A 19,494-nucleotide genomic window follows, 5' to 3' on the forward strand; every position below is an offset into this window, starting at 1 on the left:
TACAGTGTTTTTTATAGTTGAGTGTAAAGTTTAACAGAATTATTATTATTATTATTTTTTTTTAATAAAAACTTAATTTGAATTTTAAAATTATATAAAAGAATATATTTATGAGTAACTTTTGAAGGAGGGGTGCTTGTTTGGGATTGGTCGGTCAAAGCAGTCACAAGATGATGTGAAGTAAAAAAAAAAAAAAAAAAAACATTGAAAGCGTCCCTACCATTCAGAGCGGCAGCTGTAGCTTCACGGGGATTTTAACTCTACAACAATGGTAAGTTGTTCACTTTTCATGCAACAGAGCGGCCGACATTTTAATTTCCGCACCTTAACCGTGTGCTTCTGACAAATGTGAAGTTTAGGGCACTAATGGGGAAAAGTGAGATCGCAGATTGGCTAGCGTTAGCCTCCTAGCCTAGCATTAGTTCCACCCTGCGTCAAGTCGGTCACGACAGAAGGGACGGGTTTCCGGCAAGGGATTTCAAAATAAAAGCACAATAGGCAAGTAAAAGATGTAGAATGATGCACTCTATCTCCAAACGCGGAAACATCTGTATCATATTAGGTTATTTATTTATTATTATTTTTTTTAAATGCACGATGGCATCAATTGAGTGAATCTTCAAGAGTGAAAATGTTAAAACAAGGAGAAATGCTTTCAAAGGTGAACTGACTCAGTGATCCTGCTGCTGATGCTTGGTTGTAAAGATTTGCATCTGTTTAAATAGACACAAAGATCTAATTCAAGGATTGAACACGTGATATGTTGCTTTACATACTGCACCTGCCATTTAAAGATAAGAATTTGGCTAGCAAGTTTAGCGTTTTACAATTTTGCACAGTCGACTGAGTCGGCGCAATTGTAAAGTTGAATTTAGTTTAATTGATTAGTGGAGAAAAAAATTAAGAATCAGTGGTCACTTTGAGTGGTTATACTGGGGATTTGAGGTGTTGATTGAACAAAACAAGACATTTTGCAAATGGAAAATAATGTTAAAACAGATTGCAACTTGTAGGGTTTTATTTTGTAGGCGAAAGTGTATGACTTCCGGCCGATGTATATGGGTGCATTGACGCAGGGACTGGCAGTGATGTGTTTCAACACGTATGGGTTTGGGAGCTGCCTCAACGTTAGCTCGTATGCTTATGTTTCCCCCTCAGGCATTTTACATGCTTGTCATGACAGATCGACTCTTCTCACTGTCGATTAACATCAGTGCCGAGTTACTGTCCCATCCCCTGCTCGCTGTGTGCCTTATTAAGTGGCTGTTATTTCCTGTATCAATTAGCAGCCAAGCTGACGGGCTAGCTGTCAAGTGGAATTTAAACCAGAAGTAAACCTGTGGCCACGTCCGTCCTTTTTATTGTCATGCCTGTTGCCCTTCCTCTCCGCATGCATCCTGTTTTTCCAGAGCCCCAGACACTCCAGTCTCTTCTTAATCTGTGAAGATCTATGCCTGAGCTCAGTGAAATCCTGACTCCCACCAGCCATCTGCTCAGGGAAGGTGTAATTATAGATTTGAGAGCGTCTGCAGAGACTCTTGGAGAGTTTATGTCTTTGTGATGGAGTTATGTAATGTTGTGTGCGGACACCAGGGAGCCTCAGACCAATAAAATCCTGTTCTGACTGGTGCATTGTTCTCTCTCTGGATTAAAGCCTGTGGGTCAGATTGGACTCTTGCAGAAAGTGGCGTACTGGCTGTTTGATGTGCTTAAAAAGCCACTAATGGGCTGCCGCTGCTGTTTGAATTATAGCGGTGCATGCTTTTAAACTAAACACCACTTTGTCCAATCATCAACCTTTTAGATTTATGAAGATTTATTTCGTATTGTGCACGAAACAAGACAAACTACAACACAAAGGCACAAAATGGAGCGAGCTCAGAAAGCTGCGTGCCTCCTTACAAGTCAACACCTGCAGATGATCAGTCTCAGAACGTGTAGACATAGTTGGCGCTAAAAAATGTCACTGTGATTCGTCAGAAACCTGAAAAACAAAGTCAGTAGGTGTGGGTAACAGTAACACAGGAAGTGGGGACTTAAAAGGTAGGAGTCCTCTGATCAGCAGACCAACAAAGGGTTAATAATCCTATATTAATAAGCACCTTTTGACATATAACATATCATACTTTTATGCTGGTTTGGTAATTTGGGAAACTGCCACATCGTCTTTCAACAGATCAATAAAATGCATGAAATCCCCTTGAAGTCATCTGCAAAAAATCATCTTAACAATTTAAATCGCTCCACAGATTTCATGTTAAGAAACTATAGGTGGTGCATCTGCTTTATGCATGACACACAGAATGCATTGCTTTTCCCTTGTGTACCTAATGAACTGGCAAGTGAGTGTAAATCAGATGCAGTTGTTTAATCCAAGCAAACACTGTCATCTCTAAAGTAAAGTTTCTGGTTAAGTTTCACATATATTCATTGTGACTTTTGACATTTATTGATGTATTTTCATTTTTCTTTTTTTGTTTTCCACGTTTGTTTTCAGAGCGAATCACTGGTGGTCTGCGACGTGGACGAAGATCTGGTTAAAAAGCTGAGGGAGTTCCGCTTTCGGAAGGAGACCAATAATGCGGCCATCGTCAGTAAGTCGCCGACCTCCTCCGCTTTGAACTTTTGACAGCGTGCTACCTCTAAAAGCAGCAGGTGGCAGTCAGAAGTATCCAAACTGAGCTTTAAGCTTTATCCTCCACCGTCTCTGGATCACAATATAATTTGTGCTGAATGGGATTAGCAGTGTGCTTTCATGGCATGGGCTGTTTACACAAGGATGTTTGCAATAGAAAATACTGGTTTGTTTTCTTGCCGTTTTATTATCTTTCTCCTAAATAGATTGTTTTTTTTTTTCTTTGTACCCTCCAGTGAAGATTGATAAAGACAAGCAGCTTGTTATTCTGGAGGAAGAACATGAGGTATGATTTCTCATTCATTTTTTGTGCCGGCCCCAAAGTTTGGATCAGATTTGACGTGTTAAATGTGGATTTTAAAATAAGTAATGAACTTTTTCATACCTGTCTCGTTTTAGGATATTTCTCCTGATGATCTAAAGGATGAACTGCCAGAGAGACAGCCCAGATATCCTTTAAACAGATTACCTGCCTCGTTTTAATTGCGTTTAAATTATTTACGTTGTAAAGCAAAATACGTGAAACGTCCTTAGCGCCAGGAACATTTATCGTCTACAGCTACAAGTACCAACATGACGATGGACGCGTGTCTTATCCCCTCTGCTTCATCTTCTCCAGTCCAGTGGGTAAGAACGTCTCTGGAATTAGTTCCACGAATACAAGTTTTTAACGCAGCACCCGGAAACAACTCTTAACTTCACTTTTGTAAATGCTGGTGTATTTTGTGTTGGGCAGGCTGCAGACCAGAGCAGCAGATGATGTACGCAGGAAGCAAAAACAAGCTGGTGCAAACTGTTGAACTGACCAAGGTTAGTGAATCTGAAGTCACAGTCATAGAGCTGGGTATAATTACTGCAGCTGTCTAATTTAACCTTGTGTTCATTATTTTATCAATCGATCTAAAGCTGTTGTTCGGCAACGTGGTACACTGCTTAAATGCTTCAGGAACTACTGGGTAGATTGTCTTGAAATGTTTTACAAATATTCATGTTCCCCAAAGGATTCATTTTCCTGGCTTAGATGTCAGTGTTATATTGTTGTATCAATTCAGCTAATTTATGTTTGCATTTTATTACATTATCTCTTTGTCATAGTCAGCTGCTTTTTCTAATCGTACTTTAAGTCAGTTCTGAATCTGAGTCTTTTCTGTCTTTTGTGTTTTATTCGTAGGTGTTTGAGATCAGAAACACAGAGGACCTAACGGAGGAATGGCTCAGAGAGAAACTCGGGTTCTTCCGCTAAAGTCATCACCTCATGCAGAGGTCTGGGGATATGAGGAGGATCCAGATTGCACAACTCTCGAAGAGAACACACTACAGTTATCGTTCCCCTCCTCTTTGTACCAGACCTGGTTTAAATAGTGTTACTCTGTGTACTCAGTTTTGGGCCTGCTCGGTCGAGTTTAAGTCATATTTTACTTCCACGTGCGCTAGAAGGTTCAGACAATCACATGGGTCGTAAAGCTTCCCTGTGACTGTCGACATTCGAGCCACCGGCTAAACTTCACCTATGGCAGCCTAAAACTGGAAATGCTATTTGACGCAGGTCTGCTTTCGTCTCCCACGCAATCTCTCCATGTGCCAGTTATTATGTGTCTGTATTGAATTAACACTCCCGTAGCTCGTGAGGTGAACAGAAATTTATCATCCGCCCTTCCGAAGCATTCAGGAGAATTTAAAGGCATTGTACCAACAACTGTTTTTGTTTCCTTATGGAGTTTACACAGTGTTTTTGCAACTCTGAACATCCTGAGTTTCACCTTTTATGTTTTATACATTTTTCATAATTTGAGGGAGTTTCCTTTTTAGATTATTCATGTTGTTATTTCTGGTGTTTGCACGGTTAGTTGATTTCCTTCTTCCTTCTTGTGACTGACGAACACAAACAATCATCACTACAATCCACCGACTTCCGTTATAGTCGGGCATTTAAATTATAATTTAGATACTGTAATTAGCCTTCAAAGGACAATAACACTAATGCTTACCTTGTCTTGTACACAAGCTGCCAGAAGTCCTCGGTGTGAGGCTTTACGTCGCTGCAGATTTGTCGGCCTGTCTTCAGATCTTTTTATCTGTTTAGAGAAAAACAGTGAATGCCTTTGACCTGAATATTTCCTAGGACACTTCCGCTGAAACATTCCAGACAGGAACGTTTATACACAAAACCTCTGACGACCATGACAGTGAAGATAACACTGCACACACACAGGGTGGCGTTACCTGCCCTCTTTTTAATCTACTGGGGCTACTGTTTAAATGGGTTACAGTGTCTTTAGAGAGATTGTTAGCTATTATTGTGCTTTACAGCTTTTACTGTTATTAGTGTTTATGAATGTTGCTTTCGTCTTTAGGATGATGGCCGCGACTTCTCAAAATGCCACCTCAATATTTCGACATCTGGGCGATTATATGTATTTTTCAACTCAATTCGGAAGGCTAATAATAATAATGACATTTATGTGCTGAATGTGCCAGCAGCTCTTTGTTTTTTTTTGTGTGTGTGTGCGCCAACGTTGAATATCTTCAGTCTGCAAGTGTTTGCACAGTCACGCTTTTTTTGTTGTGATTCCATCTGCAATCATGCTTGGTGCATCCATTGTGCTGGAGCGCACACTGAAAAAGAAAACAACAAAAATGTGTCACTCTCCAAACACTCTATTTGGCTTTTTTATTTTTTATTTTTTTGTTCCATGCCCCAGAAAGAGACATCTCTTACTTGTCTCCTGCTGAAAATCCTCTAAAACTGCATTTAAAACAACGATGCACACTTAAAACTCAAAATGAGTTGCTTATACTTAAAGGATTAGCAGCTCTTTAACAGCAGGGTGACTGTCTGGTAGATAGTTAAAAGCCACATAAAGAGTCATTAAAAAAATCAGCGAATAAAATGAAATGCATTGTAGATGCTACATTGGTTGTAAGTGAGGCGGAGGGAGAAACTGTAGTTTACTGGGCCGAGCCTAATAGAGAAATAATGGGCACAAATATGAATTCCACATCATCGTTGTTGTCTTTACTCAGAAACTCTTATTTTGGAAAGGGAGGGTTGGAGATGACTTAAAGCCTCAAGGCAGCAAATCACCACATAACGTATGATGTCACTCTGCTAAGCCTACCGTACCAATGCCTTGTCTTAAATGGTTTTTGTCATTTATGTCTGTTTGAATAATTACAAGGCCAAAATGAAAACATGACACAAATATGTTAAGTCTTTTTTTTTCATGTCGTCCTGGATAGAATAAATAATAGATAAAGTTTCCTTTTCCAAGCGATCTGACTCGGAAGACATGTACGCACAATCAAACCATTTCGTGTAAATCATTTGCTCCTGTCCTGTATTAGACGGTGATTAATGACTGACATGTCAGGACAGGGTTTAATCCAACAGGGACAATGGGACATAACTGTATCACTCGTTTTTGATGTCTACTGATAACATTAAAGTCAAGATTTACACTGTCGGCTTGATGTTAGACGGTAATTTGCTGCTGTAGAAGAGAAATCAAACTACAGCGTCCTTGATTGTCATGTTTATATCGGTTTACTTTGTCACTTTTGGATTTTTGTTTTGTTTTAAGGTGTTTTATGACGTTTTAGACCGGCAAAATCCATTCAAAACTCACAATAAATTAAAAAAAAATAAGAAAGAAAATGCACATTCAAACTGAAGTATAGGAATTGTTTTGACAAATGCAAACTCTGGATCGTGCAATGTACTGGTTTTGATGTGAATATAGGAACGTGTTCATTGGTGATGCATTTTTAAAACCTCTTAAATGTGGAAAACTACTGTAAACATATGTGAACGGTTTCCATGGAAGTTTCCTTGTTGCATGAATTCTTTGATACACTTTAATTGCACATGAAATCTTCACAAAGGTGCAGCGTTTGCTTCTCATGACATCTGTGTTCCTAATCTATCAGTGATTTCTTCTCTGTTCTTGCTATTCTTCCTGGAAATGGATGATTGTAATAAACTGTCCATTCGTTATGTATCAGAATCCCTTCGGAGCTCGCTCTGATCTTGAGCTATGTGTCTGGTTATGTGGATCTAATAGCTTTTCCCTCCTGTGTGGTAAACCTGTTGTATATTTGGAGTCTTTTTTATTTTGAACCTGCAATCGTGTCGTTCGGCTCTCGTTGTCCTCTACGATTCTTTTTTCTTTCCTTTTTACTAAAAACACCTGAAACTTTTGTCATAACAAGCCGCCTCGTGGCATCAGTGAAACTTGAGATATTTGTATTTCCCCATTCTTTATAAAAGTGTCCATTGTCCTATTTGTCCAAATAAAATGACAGTGATGTTTACTTCTCTGTTTTCCAGATACTTTTTACTCTCATACGTCTTAGGTACAACACTGGTCAGATAAAAACTCTTTCCATTTTGATATGCTGAAAAATTATTAATGAATATATAGATATTAAGGAAAACACTTGATCCTAAAATTACCTGCAGATAAATGTGATCATTTTTGGATGTTGCTCATTAGAAATTCTTTGACTAGTGACCAGATATGTATCTGTAGCTGGAGATCGGGGTTCCTGTAATCTGCTAGATGTCTTCTCATACTCCCACACTAGTCTAACTAAAGCTGGTAACATACAAAATGACAGATTTCTCGCTTCTCGTGGAGTATGTAACACCCTTAAGGTTGCTTTCCTCACCAACAGATGATTTGAACCCCAATTTGCTTGCATTCATTAACCGTGCTGGTAATATTTGCACTTCATCCATTTTGGTATTAACGAGTAACGGTAAAATGGCTCAGCTTTCATCAATTGCTGTGATTGCTAACCGGCCTGTAAGAAGCAGTGTTGGTTGGCGTTGAAATCTTCCACAAACCGAACAGCAATGGAGAAGAAAAGAAGTAGGAAACCCAACTGGACGGAGGAACAGTGTTTGCTTCTGGCTCACTTGGTCAATGAGAATTAAAGTGTTTTGAGACGTAGATTTGGCCCCAATGTCACACTACAAGCCAAGAAGCAAGCATGGGGAAATCTAGCACAACAGAGCTACCTTTTATCTTTACCAGGCTCTACTCCTAACTTTGACGGAGAAATTCTTAGAAAACAATAATTTTCTTAATATTTGGCCACTAGGAGCAACTCTTCGTGCTAAGAATTTTTAGGAATACAGCTCCAGTTGCTGTTTTTAGCTATTTTTATTTTAAATATATATACTATGACCTGGATGACTGAGAACCCTCACAGACATAATGCCAACAGGAAGTTTTCTATTTTTCAGAGGTGATTGGGTGTGAAAATTCCGGTAGATCGGCAATCAACAATGCAACGCTTGGTTTGAACTTCAGCGGATCAAGTTGACCATGTCCACATGCCTAAATGCAGCGAGTAGCTTCCCAAAGACCCTTCTCACCCAGGATAGTATCCGTTTGAACTGCTGCTCTCCGGCAGGGATTATAGGACAATCAAAGGAATTGACTAAAAAACTGTTTTTACACCTGAATCATAACCTCACTAAAGGGTTGAACTCTTTAAAATTAGGCAGTTGTGTAATAAATGTGAAATGTGTTGGTATTTATCTTTCATTTTACAGTCAGTAAAGTAATGTTTGCAATTAGGAGGAAGGCTGAAGGCTGACTAGAGACCAAATAAATCCAGAAGATGGCAGTAATGCAACTATAAAGGCAGCGAAACACTCACTGGAGAAGAAGACACGCCGACAAATCTCATATCGGGGCTGGGGAAGCTGCCTGCATCATCCGCCAACCGAGCCAAGAACCGACGCTAACAGAACCAGAGGGGGGAAAAAATGGCGTTCACATTCGCGGCCTTCTGCTACATGCTCGCTCTGCTGCTGACGGCGGCGCTTATCTTCTTCGCTATCTGGCATGTAAGTACACGTTTGGACGGACCGTTAGCCCGACGGGCTCCTGTAGCTGACAAAAGTGGGTTAGAGAGCGAGGAGGGCTGGTTAACAGCGGGCTACCGCTAGGCCAGCCTGGTAGCCACACACACACACACACCCGGGACGGTTTTTGGCTTTTACGTAACTAACCGTTGATCGACGTTTAAATAGAACGTTGCCAAGCTAGCTCCATAGAAACAGCCGCGCGCCCAGTGCTTTGAATAACCCGTGTCTTTTCTAGAATGAATGGCTCACACCCTGCTGCTAGCTAACTAGCACAAAAAGTTTACCTCTTAAACAGTACATTTTTAGAGGTACACGTCGTTTTATTGCATTTTCATCTGCTGTCAGTGTTTTAGTAAACAACATATGAGTACTGTAAGCGTCTATTAACTTGTCAAAATAGAATCTTGTGTTGTGCTAGCAGCAGGTAGCCGGCTAGTTAGCAGGATAAGCTAACCTCCAATCATGGACATAAGAGCCCAGAGTGACTGTGCTGTCATGTTTCCTGTATTACTTGTGTGGATATTTACAAAACTGGTTCTTATCTTTTAGCTTAGCCACTTACTCATTTACAGGAATGAATAACATGGAATAAAACACAATTGTGAAACATAACAAATGACAATCTTTGACAGTTCACTTTGACAGCCCTAATCTTGAGTGATTTAGATAAAAAAAAATGTCAATCTCTGCTTCCTGCATTTCAGTATTTTTGCTTTACCCAGTTTTTATCTTATATGGAACACATAATTTGGATTTTTCATTCGCCTTTTAACATTTTGAAGACTAAATGATTGTTTGAGGAAGTGGTAGATAACTATATAAAACATTGCACTTCTTCTTCTTCTATTAAGCTGACCATTATTACTTTGTGATTACCTTGCTCCTCCAGATAATAGCCTTTGACGAGCTGAAGACCGATTACAAGAATCCTATAGATCAGTGTAACACTTTAAATCCGGTAAGTGACACCACCGGCGCTCCACACACACACCTCCCTTGCCCCCTTTTGAACGCATGCAGATACGCTCTGTTTATTTCAGTATAACTTTATCCGCCTCTTTGTCTTTTTTCTCTCATTTTCTCTGCACTGTTTTGCTGAATAACCTGCCTGTTGTGAACTCCGTTATCTTGTCAGCTGTCCAACTCTAACGCCTTTTGTTGTTTTTGTTCTTACACCTTTTTTGTTTGTTTTTTTTGTTTGTTTTTTTTTGAACGGCAAAAAGACAGTTGAAAAGGTCAAAAAGATAAAAAGAGTCAAAATTGCATTAAAGGTTGGTACCAGTCTTTAAAATGCCCGCTCAGTTCAACTCAAGTCTTGTCATTTTTTTTTGCACGGGGAAGTGTTTGCAAACGTCTTTTCAGTTAACTAATCTCAAGAGTTGAGGGTCTTGCAGGGTTCAGCTCGGGATTAGACGACACGCCACCTGTGCCTCAAGTTTTTCCCACTGTAGCCGTGTGATTTGTTGTTTTAAACTTAATTTTTTTTAGTGAGCATTTTCATGTAAACGTTGCTGTTATTCCCTTTTCCTAAAGTGCAGGTTTTAGGATTTATTTAATATTTTCACCTCATCCAACTAATTAATTAAATGCATGTTTTAAGCTTTGTTGAAAGGCATGAGATACATTAGACTAAGCAGCAGTGGGATGTCCTTATTCTCTTATTCTCATTGTGGATTAAGTTTAGCTGTTAACTGAAAAGACTTGCAAATGCTCAAAACATGCATGATCTTTATTACAACCTACCCTTTGTTTGTATATATTGTTATAGTTACTGGTGCCGTAAACTCCCAGTAAAGTCAGGTAGTTCGACCTTTTTACATAATTGCCTTTTGTAGTAATAATCACAGAAAGGCAGATTAATGCTAATTGGATTTTGGACAAAAGCTTTTCCATACTTTGACCTGAGGATGGTGGTAGGAGACGATGTTTGATTGACGTTGATTGAGGAAGGTTGATTTGTCAAGGCATAAATTATTTTGTTAATATTTTCTACGAGGAGTCGACAGTTAGCAGCTCAAAGCTACACATGAGCTCAGTGTTGGCTCCGACCTGCGTCACCTGTGGTTCAGAACAGATGGCCGCAGATTCCCAACACTTCCCAGCTCAGCATTATTCAGGACCACCGATTGGTCAGTGATTTCACCAGTAGGAGGAGTTATTTTAGTTGAGAAAGGTCCTCTATCTTTAATCCATGATGCGGTCCGCGGCCCCAGCTGCCGTTCTGACCGCGGCCAGGCTTTTTTTCGCTCAGCTCAATTGGCACAGTTTTTGTGCTGTGATCAGTCCTTTTTGTATTTGGCAGCACAGTGCAGGGTTTCAGCACATTTGTAGCCCCCCCTCCCCTTTTCTCTCTGCACCTTCCTCTTCCTACACGCCCCTCACCTTTCCATCTGTGGGCTGTTGGTTGCCCCCCTCCTCCTCCTCCTCCTCCTCCTTCCTCCCCTGCCGCCCTCTGCTCTTTTTTTTGAATGCATGGCTTTCATGTGGCGCCTCCATCTGCCCCCCCACCGCCCCTGGACCCCCCCCCCCCCCCTCCCTCGCACCAGTTCGAACTCTGTTCAACCCGAGGCAGGCTGCTGCATCGACACTGCTCGTGCTCACAGCATGGTCCTTCTCCGGTGTGTCGTCCAGTCTGTTTGTCAGGAGCTGAGATGATGTCTAGGTTCACACTCACTGCTGAAAACGTTGACGCTCAGATGCACAGATATTGTCCAGAGTCGTAGATGGGTTCCCCCTCCTCTCCTTTCTTTTTTTTTTTTCCCCTTGTAGTCCTACATCATGATGCATGAAATATAACCAGGGTGGATTTCTAAATTCTACAGGAAGCTCACATAATTTACCACAGCTACAGTCGGAGGTTTCTTACTCAACAGCAAGATAGGAAGTTTTTTTTTTCACTAGTTTCCAAACAGTTTCTCTTTAATTTTACTTCTTGTTTCTTGTGTTACAGATAATGCCAGAGCAGTGTTTTAACTCCTGAACAATAGCATCAGTGTGACGCTTGAGAGGCTTGGCCTGATACAGTGCCATAGAAGTTTAACAACATACTGTATAAATATAGATAAATCAAAAGGTTTCTAGAGCCTTTCACTCCCCTCTCTGGACTCTGTGGAGCTGGCTGCAGTTTTTAGACGTCTAGCTCTTTAAATAGCTCAGTTTCCTCTTTGTAAAAAAAAAAAGGGCTCTGTGCCTCTGAGGAGCTGTAGCTTCATATTGTTTTGTCCTCTGGCAGTTTGTGCTTTAGCTTCTTTAAAAGTCACTGCATTTCTTCCATGTGGCTCCACACTTGGTAAAAAAGCAAAACAACTATTTGGTCTTACAAGAAAAGGGGAATTAAACTGTCGGCCGTATGTGGATTGTGACATTTCCTTCGACTCTTTTCAGCTGGTGCTCCCAGAGTATCTCATCCATTTCTTCTTCTGCGTGATGTTCTTCTGCGCGGCCGAGTGGCTCACCCTCTGCCTCAACTTGCCACTGCTGGCGTATCATGTCTGGAGGTGCGTATCCGTCCCAGTTGTGTCGTTAGTATCAGTCTTTCCCGAAGCTGGGCTCATTATTTGATTTGCTTCCACTTCACTGTCCCGCAGGTATATGAGCCGACCTGTGATGAGCTGTCCAGGACTCTACGACCCGACGACCATCATGAACGCCGACATCCTGGCGTACTGTCAAAAAGAAGGCTGGTGCAAATTGGCTTTCTACCTCCTGTCGTTCTTCTACTATCTCTACGGGTACGTCTTTTTTTCTTATCCCCAAGTGTTGAAAACCTGTTCATGTCTAGTCTGCTATGATTGGGGAGACTTGCAGTAAATTATAAGTTTTGTTTTAAGCTTAAAAGATAACATTTTAAGCATGAAAAACTGTAGTCTGATTTGAATTTATATGAAAATATTCTGATCCTGTATTTTTTTAAATATCATATTAAATTAGTAGCTCAACTATTTGGGGATTTTGATTACTTTTACAGAGTTTAATGATGGAAACAAAAACAGATTTGACTGTAAACATGAAGCTATGATAAAAAGTAGCCTGGCTCTGTCCCACCTTTAAAAACTCTAACACATTTCTTTCCTTTATAAATCTTTTAAAACTGGTTAAGGAGTCTAAGATGGTTATAGACAACTTATACGGACCAAGAAACTTGTCTTTCACGTGTTTCGAACTCACTCACTCGCCAATTCATTGGGTGCACACGAGTTGAAAACGAATGCAATCTAATGTAACAGTCCTGCACTAAATCCTAGCTGCATGAAAGTCACAGTATTCAGTATTAGTTTAAAGTATAGTTCTCTATCGGTGTACATTACACTTATATTGCTTACCTTGTGTGCAAACTACTGTTTACTGTAGTACTTATATTTTTTTTGTACTACTGGCTGCAGGTACAACAATACATTTCACTGTGCATTGTACTATGTATAACTGTGCATGTGACAAATAAAACCAACCTAACCTAACCTACCTAACCTAAAAATAACTGAAAGATGTTGATTCAACTGTGTTTTCACTAGTGGCTGTGGTTTGTAGTACTACTGAATTGTAATGTGTTTCTATTATTTTGACAACCCCATTTTAGTCAGTGGGCTAGGCATCTTTAGGGTTTAATTCAATCCAGATTAACAGCACCACAAACTGCATCCTCCAACTTACTTTTCTGACACCGTTTCAATATAAACAGAATATTATAACGGTCATGAATAAGGATTTAGTGCAGCGCTGTTTTTTAGAGTGCATATGTTTTCAGTAGTGTACCTAATATTTTGGCAAGTATGTGTACAAGATGGTAATTTGAGATTGAAACAATGCGGATTGGGAGTATTTTGTTTTCCCTGCTAGCTTTAGCGTCATATTTAACCCATTTTAATTAATTTCTGCAAACATCCAACTTGCTAATTGAATCTATTTAACCTGTTGTTCCACCTGCCCTCTCTGACAGGATGATCTACGTTCTGGTGAGCTCTTAAACGGGGCCCGATGAAGGACAAAGGACCTGCATGTACGGTAGACGACCAGACACTATGATCTTAGTGCTGGAACACTGGACCTGCTGGAGACCACCGTTCAGCAACGCAAAGACGCCATTAAACGTGGACGAACTCTCGACTCCCCCCCCCCCGCCGCCACGCACACACACGACAACAACAACAACAAACACAGCGCAGAGTGTCATTTCAGAAACATTTAACCAGTTTTAAGACAACATCTCGGTCGCAGCGTTCCTCTCATAGCACTACAGTAAAAAGATTTTATGGAAAATACGGACAAACTGAATGGACGAGTTTATTTTTTTTATTTTTAATGGTGTGAGTTTTGATGCTTTGATGGGATTTAAATAAATATTTTTTTTTTGTTTTTCATCATGGTTCCCTACTTTTGAGTGTTTACAGAGTTAGGTAGACATTTCCAGGTGTGAATTTATCTGTGAGAATCTAAGCGGTGTGCTGAGCTGCGTTAGCTTTTTTTTTTTTTTTTTTCTGTGATTTAGATTCTGGGCTTTAACAGCTAGTTTATATAACTTGCCAAGAAATTCATCACCATCACTAACGACAAATAGCAAACCAGACTTCTGTTCTCGCCCACAGACAGGTGAGGTTTAAAACCGGACATCCTGAAGGTTCAGATAAGTTGTCAGGGCTGAAGTGCATGGGCTGTTATCGCTTATCGGGACGTGTTGCACAAAGACAATCAGGATCTGGTTGTCGCAACATCGGCTTTCAAACTATCATGTATTGTTCCCATACTTCTGGTCTCTTTATCATGTAATCCCTGCAATATTTGTTTTTTTTTTAATGTGAATCCAGAGTAGACCGCCACGTGTACGTGACTTGTATTTCTGTAGAATCGCCCTTATTGCTATCGATTTAAATAAAAATAATAAAAAGGTAGACTCAACAGTACGATATGTATTCGGCAGCGTTAATTAGGAGGCAATAGCATTTTATTATCTCAGCTTTCTGCATTTAAGGAACTGCTGATGTGCCACACTGTTGAATGTACCTTTTGAAACTTTTGTGCGTTTGAGTTTCAACACCAAATATTCCATATTGTTAGGAACTCAAGTGTTTAATTTATTCAATGTTTTTAATTTTACTTTTTTTTTTTTTTTTTTTTTTTTTATTTGGTCCAGGATATCAAGCACTCCTCACAATGTCGCTCGTGTCCAGCATCAAAATCTGGAGAGTGACGTTTTGTAGTTTCTTTAGAGGCCATTAATACTGGGAGTATTTATGTTCCATTTCCAATGTGTAAATTTATCAGGGAGGAGGATTATCATGTGTCACTTGATAAATAAAAGTTTTATGTATTAGATCCCATCATGTCACATCTAGGAAATGATTTATTTGAATCTAAATAAAAGTATCCCACTCTGTTAATCGTCTGTTTTCTCTGAAATCTATCCGCATCTGTCAAATGGATCGGTACAATATAAAGTTTATACATTATCTAAAACATATAATCATGAAAAGTTAGATTTGGCACCTGAAAATCTCCACTTAAGTTTAATTCCCATTTAAAAACAATGAATAATATTTAGAGATCACATACAGACGTTGACAATTTCTCTGTACAAACAGAAAAATGGTCACCGTACTTATTTTAGATCATTCAAACAACAACGTGGCAGAAGCTCCTCGTCAAGTTTATTATTTGATTATAATGTGGATGACAGAAAGCAATATATTAGAGTATTCTTTTAAAGTGCAGTTCTTAGAGAATACAATTATATCACAAGCAAGAAAAGAAAAGAAAAGAATCACGGACAAATAAGCTCATTTGAAAAGATCAAGATACTTTTTTTTTTTCTCCTCCAGATCTTTAAGAGTGATCATCGAGACACTGAGCGCTCTGTGGAAGCTCCTCTGGTTTCCTGGTAGGCCGAGTACTTGTCCCGAAACTCGTGAAGAAAGTTGTATTGCTACGGAAAAGTAACAACATGTATGTTTTAATTATGATAAATATTGTTCAGTCATCAGAAACTACATATTTTTTATAATTATACCTGTTTTTTACGATTCAAAAATTCAAATGTGTCACAAAATATGTACTGTGAAATAAAGAATGACTGAAATCGATTCTCAAAACAAAACAACAACAAGGATTACTGTCTTAATAAATAATCTGTTCATTATTTTCGATTAATCCATAATTTGTTTCTCTATTAACACGTCAGAAATTATGAAAAACACTCAAAACAGTTCATTTACAAAGATATAAAACTTGAGAAAAGTAATTAACATGTAACAAATAATATCTGGCATTTTGTGTTTGATAAACCGTTTCAGCATAACTCATGTTATCATTTAAAGCTACACCTGTACAAGTCATTTACATTATTCTTTTCAAAGCAACCATGTTTGCTTATTGTTTTGTCTTCTGAAGTTAATAGTTCGATAATAACTCAGTGTTAAAGTCATTTTTCAAGCTGTTAGCCTCTCATTGTATAATTGTAAAACGTGTATCTCTGCATTTTTGGTTGTTAATTCACAACCGTCTTGGATTTTAAAGACTAGATAACTGATCAGTTTAGCCATTTTAGAAATAATGCCTGCTCATTACTGCGCCAATAACGCCACAACATTTTCTCTTGATACTTCCTCCCAGTCTTTTATTGGGAAAGAATACTAAAATTTGTTGAAACCAATGATTTCAGAGGTTTTACATTAAGCTGACAAAATGTGTGAAATCACAAAAATGGTCCCTTAAAAACTACAGATTGAGGGAGGAATAAAAGTGACACCTCACCTTCACAGTTTGTATCGCTCCTCCTCCTCGGTGCTCCCTGAGGATTTCGATGGCTTTGTTGGCCGTCATCGTTAATGAGAGCTGCAGCAGCAGACAGGCAGCGACTAAGGGGCGGAAGAACAGATTATATATATATATACGTTAAAAGACATATTTAGTAAAACCTAAAGTTTAATAATAGTGTAAAAAAAAATGGTAACTTTTAAAGTATAAGCAAAATATTCTTACTTAATCCAGATCGTCCCAGGCCTCCGTAGCAGCTGAGGAGGAGGAGAAAAAAAAATCCAAAATCCCATCAAATGCACAGCTATAGAGAGAGGTGTCTGCTGAAAATAGAAATCTTTCTGTAGAGGTGCCATCTGGCATGTCAAGGTATGAGGATGCCAAGGTTTATAAATACTTCAGGTTTTATTTTTATCATTTGTTGGACCGGGAGGAGTTTTTAAAGTTTGCATGTTGTTAGAAATGCTGTTTTGATTTACGTAGCCAACTCCTCCAGTTGTACCAGTTTCCTCTCCTGTTGCCTGGCGAGCAGCTTTATCAGCTCTCTCGGGGAGTTAACAGCCTCTCAGGAGCCGTTTAGTGGCAGGCAAAGCTTTGATGACTTAACATGTGCTGGTTTTACAGAGTGACACGTGAATATTCCTTTACAAACCGCTCTGGTCTGTGTTTACATGGACACACTTCAATTACACTAAAGAAAAGGTCAGTTAGAATTGAATAAATGCTTCCTGTAAACATTTTATCAGAATTAACTGAAACGTTTTACCAGTCTTTACCAGTTTTAGCAGTATTTGCAAGTGGCAGAGTTTGAATCTCTGGTGAAATGAATCAAATGCTCATCACAAACTTCAGTGGTGTCATATTCTGATCCACAGCAAATTCACATGCGAGTATGATTTCACTCACTGGATGACCGTCCTCCTGTTGTTCTCGAGGCTGACCTGCAGCTCGTCGAGGATCTGGCAGCACTGCTCCAGCTCTGGAGCGTCTCCGTCTAGGAAAGGCATGTGGTGAACCGTGAAGCCCCGCTGCCGGTAGACCTCCAGTAGGGAGGGAACCCGGTACTTGTGGAGTTCTCCTCTGGTGCAGAAAACAAACACATCCTGCACCCCCTGGTTCTGGAGCTCCTCTGTTAACAAGGAAGGCAAACGTAAGAAAATAAACCTATCAGATTTCAATTTGAGATCATAGAGATAGTTTATCTACAGTTGAAGCCTTTTTTCACAGTTCTTTAAGAGTCTAAACATGATCATTATGTTATATTTGCTCATATTGTTGGAAAATAAGAAACCGAATTGTAATTTACTGTTGCTGCCAACATCCCTGCACTGCTAAGTTTTCAGAAAAGATGATGACTCCCTTCCTGGCATTTATGTATTTTTCCAAAACCTGTGAAGCTTTGGTCTAAGACTGTAGACTGATTATCAAGCCAAATTGCCATTTATTTAATTTTTCTGTCACTATTAGAGATTAGAAAGACAAAGATTAGGGATGAAAGCATCAAATCAGATGTGCGGGACAAAACTTTTAGGATTACATTTATTAATACGGATTTGTCGAGGTCATCTTACCAACATCTCTCTGCAGGCTCCTGCGGATGTCTTTGTATTTGCAACCTATAATCAAAAGAAAGTTGGGAAAAATAAATATTGTGTAGTTAAATATGTAAAATCTTAATCAAAATAAAGTGAATAAATTATATCAATTGATGACATTTACCTGGTAGTGCACATATTCCAAGAAACTGTGAACTCTCTACTATGGCGAGAGGTAACCTTAAAGATAATCAAGACAAGACAGAAATATATCAGCACAGTGAAACCTGAACCAACATGAACCAGTAAACATCCACACAGCTTTTGGTGGCTAAAGACAAAAAAAGCTTTACAACTTACCAGGAGATGTGGAAGGGAGTCAGCTGCTCCTCTCCAACCTCCTCCTCTTCAGATGAAGAGTCAAACTCACTTGTCCTCATTTCTTAAGCCCTCCAGAAAGCTGAGAAATGAGCATCAGAAACAATGTGACTCACAGAAATATGCTCCTGTGGTCTATTTACCACAGCTCCTACACAGGTTTAATACTTAATGATAATATCAACACACAGACATAAACTATATCGTAAGTATATTTCATATGTTGGATGCATTTTATCAGTAAGTTACAAACAGTATTAAATAAGAAAACGATCATTTCAAACCACAAGAGGTCATATCTCAGACAACAACATAAGTTTACTGTGTCTATAGTGTCTGCAAGTTCAGTTTAAAATCCTACTACTGTAAAAAACTGCTTTCTATCGGAAATGTTGATGTAACTCAGGTAATTTTGTTTAGTTTCCTTGTTTTTGATTTAGTTACATTTTATTATGTGTATACTGAAATAACAGATTATCATTTTTAAGCCCACGTAGTACAAAATAAATACACGACGCATATGGTCCTTTAACTATGCTAAGGTATCAGTACGGTAAGTGAGTAGGTATAGGTTACACACCAACACAGTAAACTATAAATTAAATATGCTATAATCTGCCTATAACTGGTTTCTCCTGCATTTATAACGTATTGAATTTCCAATAAAAAACGACGGTTTGTCTGAAATAGCATCAGAACTGAAGACTGACTGTTGATGAAGCTAGCTGTAGTTAGCCGTGCAGCTAATATCTCCCAACGACGGAAAAATGTCACGAATTAAATTAAACTTTTATCCAATTATCATTAGAAAAGCTTTAAAAACTATGCAGCTTTACGAAAACATCAACATGTGCCTGAAATGCGGTATTTATGTGCAGTTTTCTTCGTATAATTCCTCACCGGCCACGCTCTCCTCCTGTCGACTATTTTGACAGCTCCGTCAGCAGCTGCTGCGATTTGAAAACTACACAACGCCAACAGCCAATCAGATTCAAGTACCGGACAACAGCCACGCCCACTCTCAAAACAACGCGAACGTCTCTCACACGCTTGTTTTCCTCTACGGGGTCATCGAGGCGGGCGGAGAGAAGGCGATAGTCGGCGACAAAGTCCCTAAAAACTAAACAAATTCTACAAATTATAAATGATTATAGTGAATCTTGAGCTTATTGACAGAAAATGTGCTTGTAATTATTAATCAGCATGTTTGAGTCAGAAGAATCATATAACAGCCGGCAGAAGCATTTCAAAAATCAAACAGACTCTAAAAAATTTAAATTATTACTATAGCTTCATGGTTATGTGTCAATACTAAATATAGA

At 39.1% G+C, this 19,494-nt stretch overlaps 3 protein-coding genes across 3 annotated transcripts; 2 read left to right on the top strand and 1 right to left on the bottom strand.

Annotated features, from left to right (window-relative positions):
- Positions 1-196: 196 nt before the first annotated feature.
- On the top strand, positions 197-6,946 carry gmfb (glia maturation factor, beta). Its single transcript, XM_084568721.1, has 7 exons — positions 197-271; positions 2,498-2,594; positions 2,872-2,921; positions 3,035-3,084; positions 3,180-3,262; positions 3,372-3,445; positions 3,807-6,946. The coding sequence occupies exons 1-7, from the start codon at positions 269-271 to the stop codon at positions 3,876-3,878; spliced, it is 429 nt and encodes a 142-aa protein (XP_084424847.1). The 5' UTR covers positions 197-268; the 3' UTR covers positions 3,879-6,946.
- Positions 6,947-8,212: 1,266 nt separating this feature from the next.
- cnih1 (cornichon family member 1) lies at positions 8,213-13,867 on the top strand. Its single transcript, XM_084568720.1, has 5 exons — positions 8,213-8,492; positions 9,403-9,471; positions 11,898-12,010; positions 12,101-12,244; positions 13,450-13,867. The coding sequence occupies exons 1-5, from the start codon at positions 8,412-8,414 to the stop codon at positions 13,475-13,477; spliced, it is 435 nt and encodes a 144-aa protein (XP_084424846.1). The 5' UTR covers positions 8,213-8,411; the 3' UTR covers positions 13,478-13,867.
- Positions 13,868-14,997: 1,130 nt separating this feature from the next.
- cdkn3 (cyclin dependent kinase inhibitor 3) lies at positions 14,998-19,105 on the bottom strand. The gene is made up of 8 exons (XM_084568719.1): positions 19,073-19,105; positions 18,155-18,254; positions 17,979-18,034; positions 17,831-17,875; positions 17,166-17,388; positions 16,485-16,516; positions 16,257-16,360; positions 14,998-15,429 (listed from the first exon to the last, which is right to left on the bottom strand). Exons 2-8 carry the CDS (start codon positions 18,232-18,234, stop codon positions 15,340-15,342), a joined length of 630 nt encoding a protein of 209 aa, XP_084424845.1. The 5' UTR covers positions 18,235-18,254; positions 19,073-19,105; the 3' UTR covers positions 14,998-15,339.
- Positions 19,106-19,494: the final 389 nt, after the last annotated feature.

Source organism: Chelon labrosus, assembly GCF_963514085.1.
Source record: "Chelon labrosus genome assembly, chromosome: 20".
Lineage (NCBI taxonomy): Eukaryota > Metazoa > Chordata > Actinopteri > Mugiliformes > Mugilidae > Chelon > Chelon labrosus.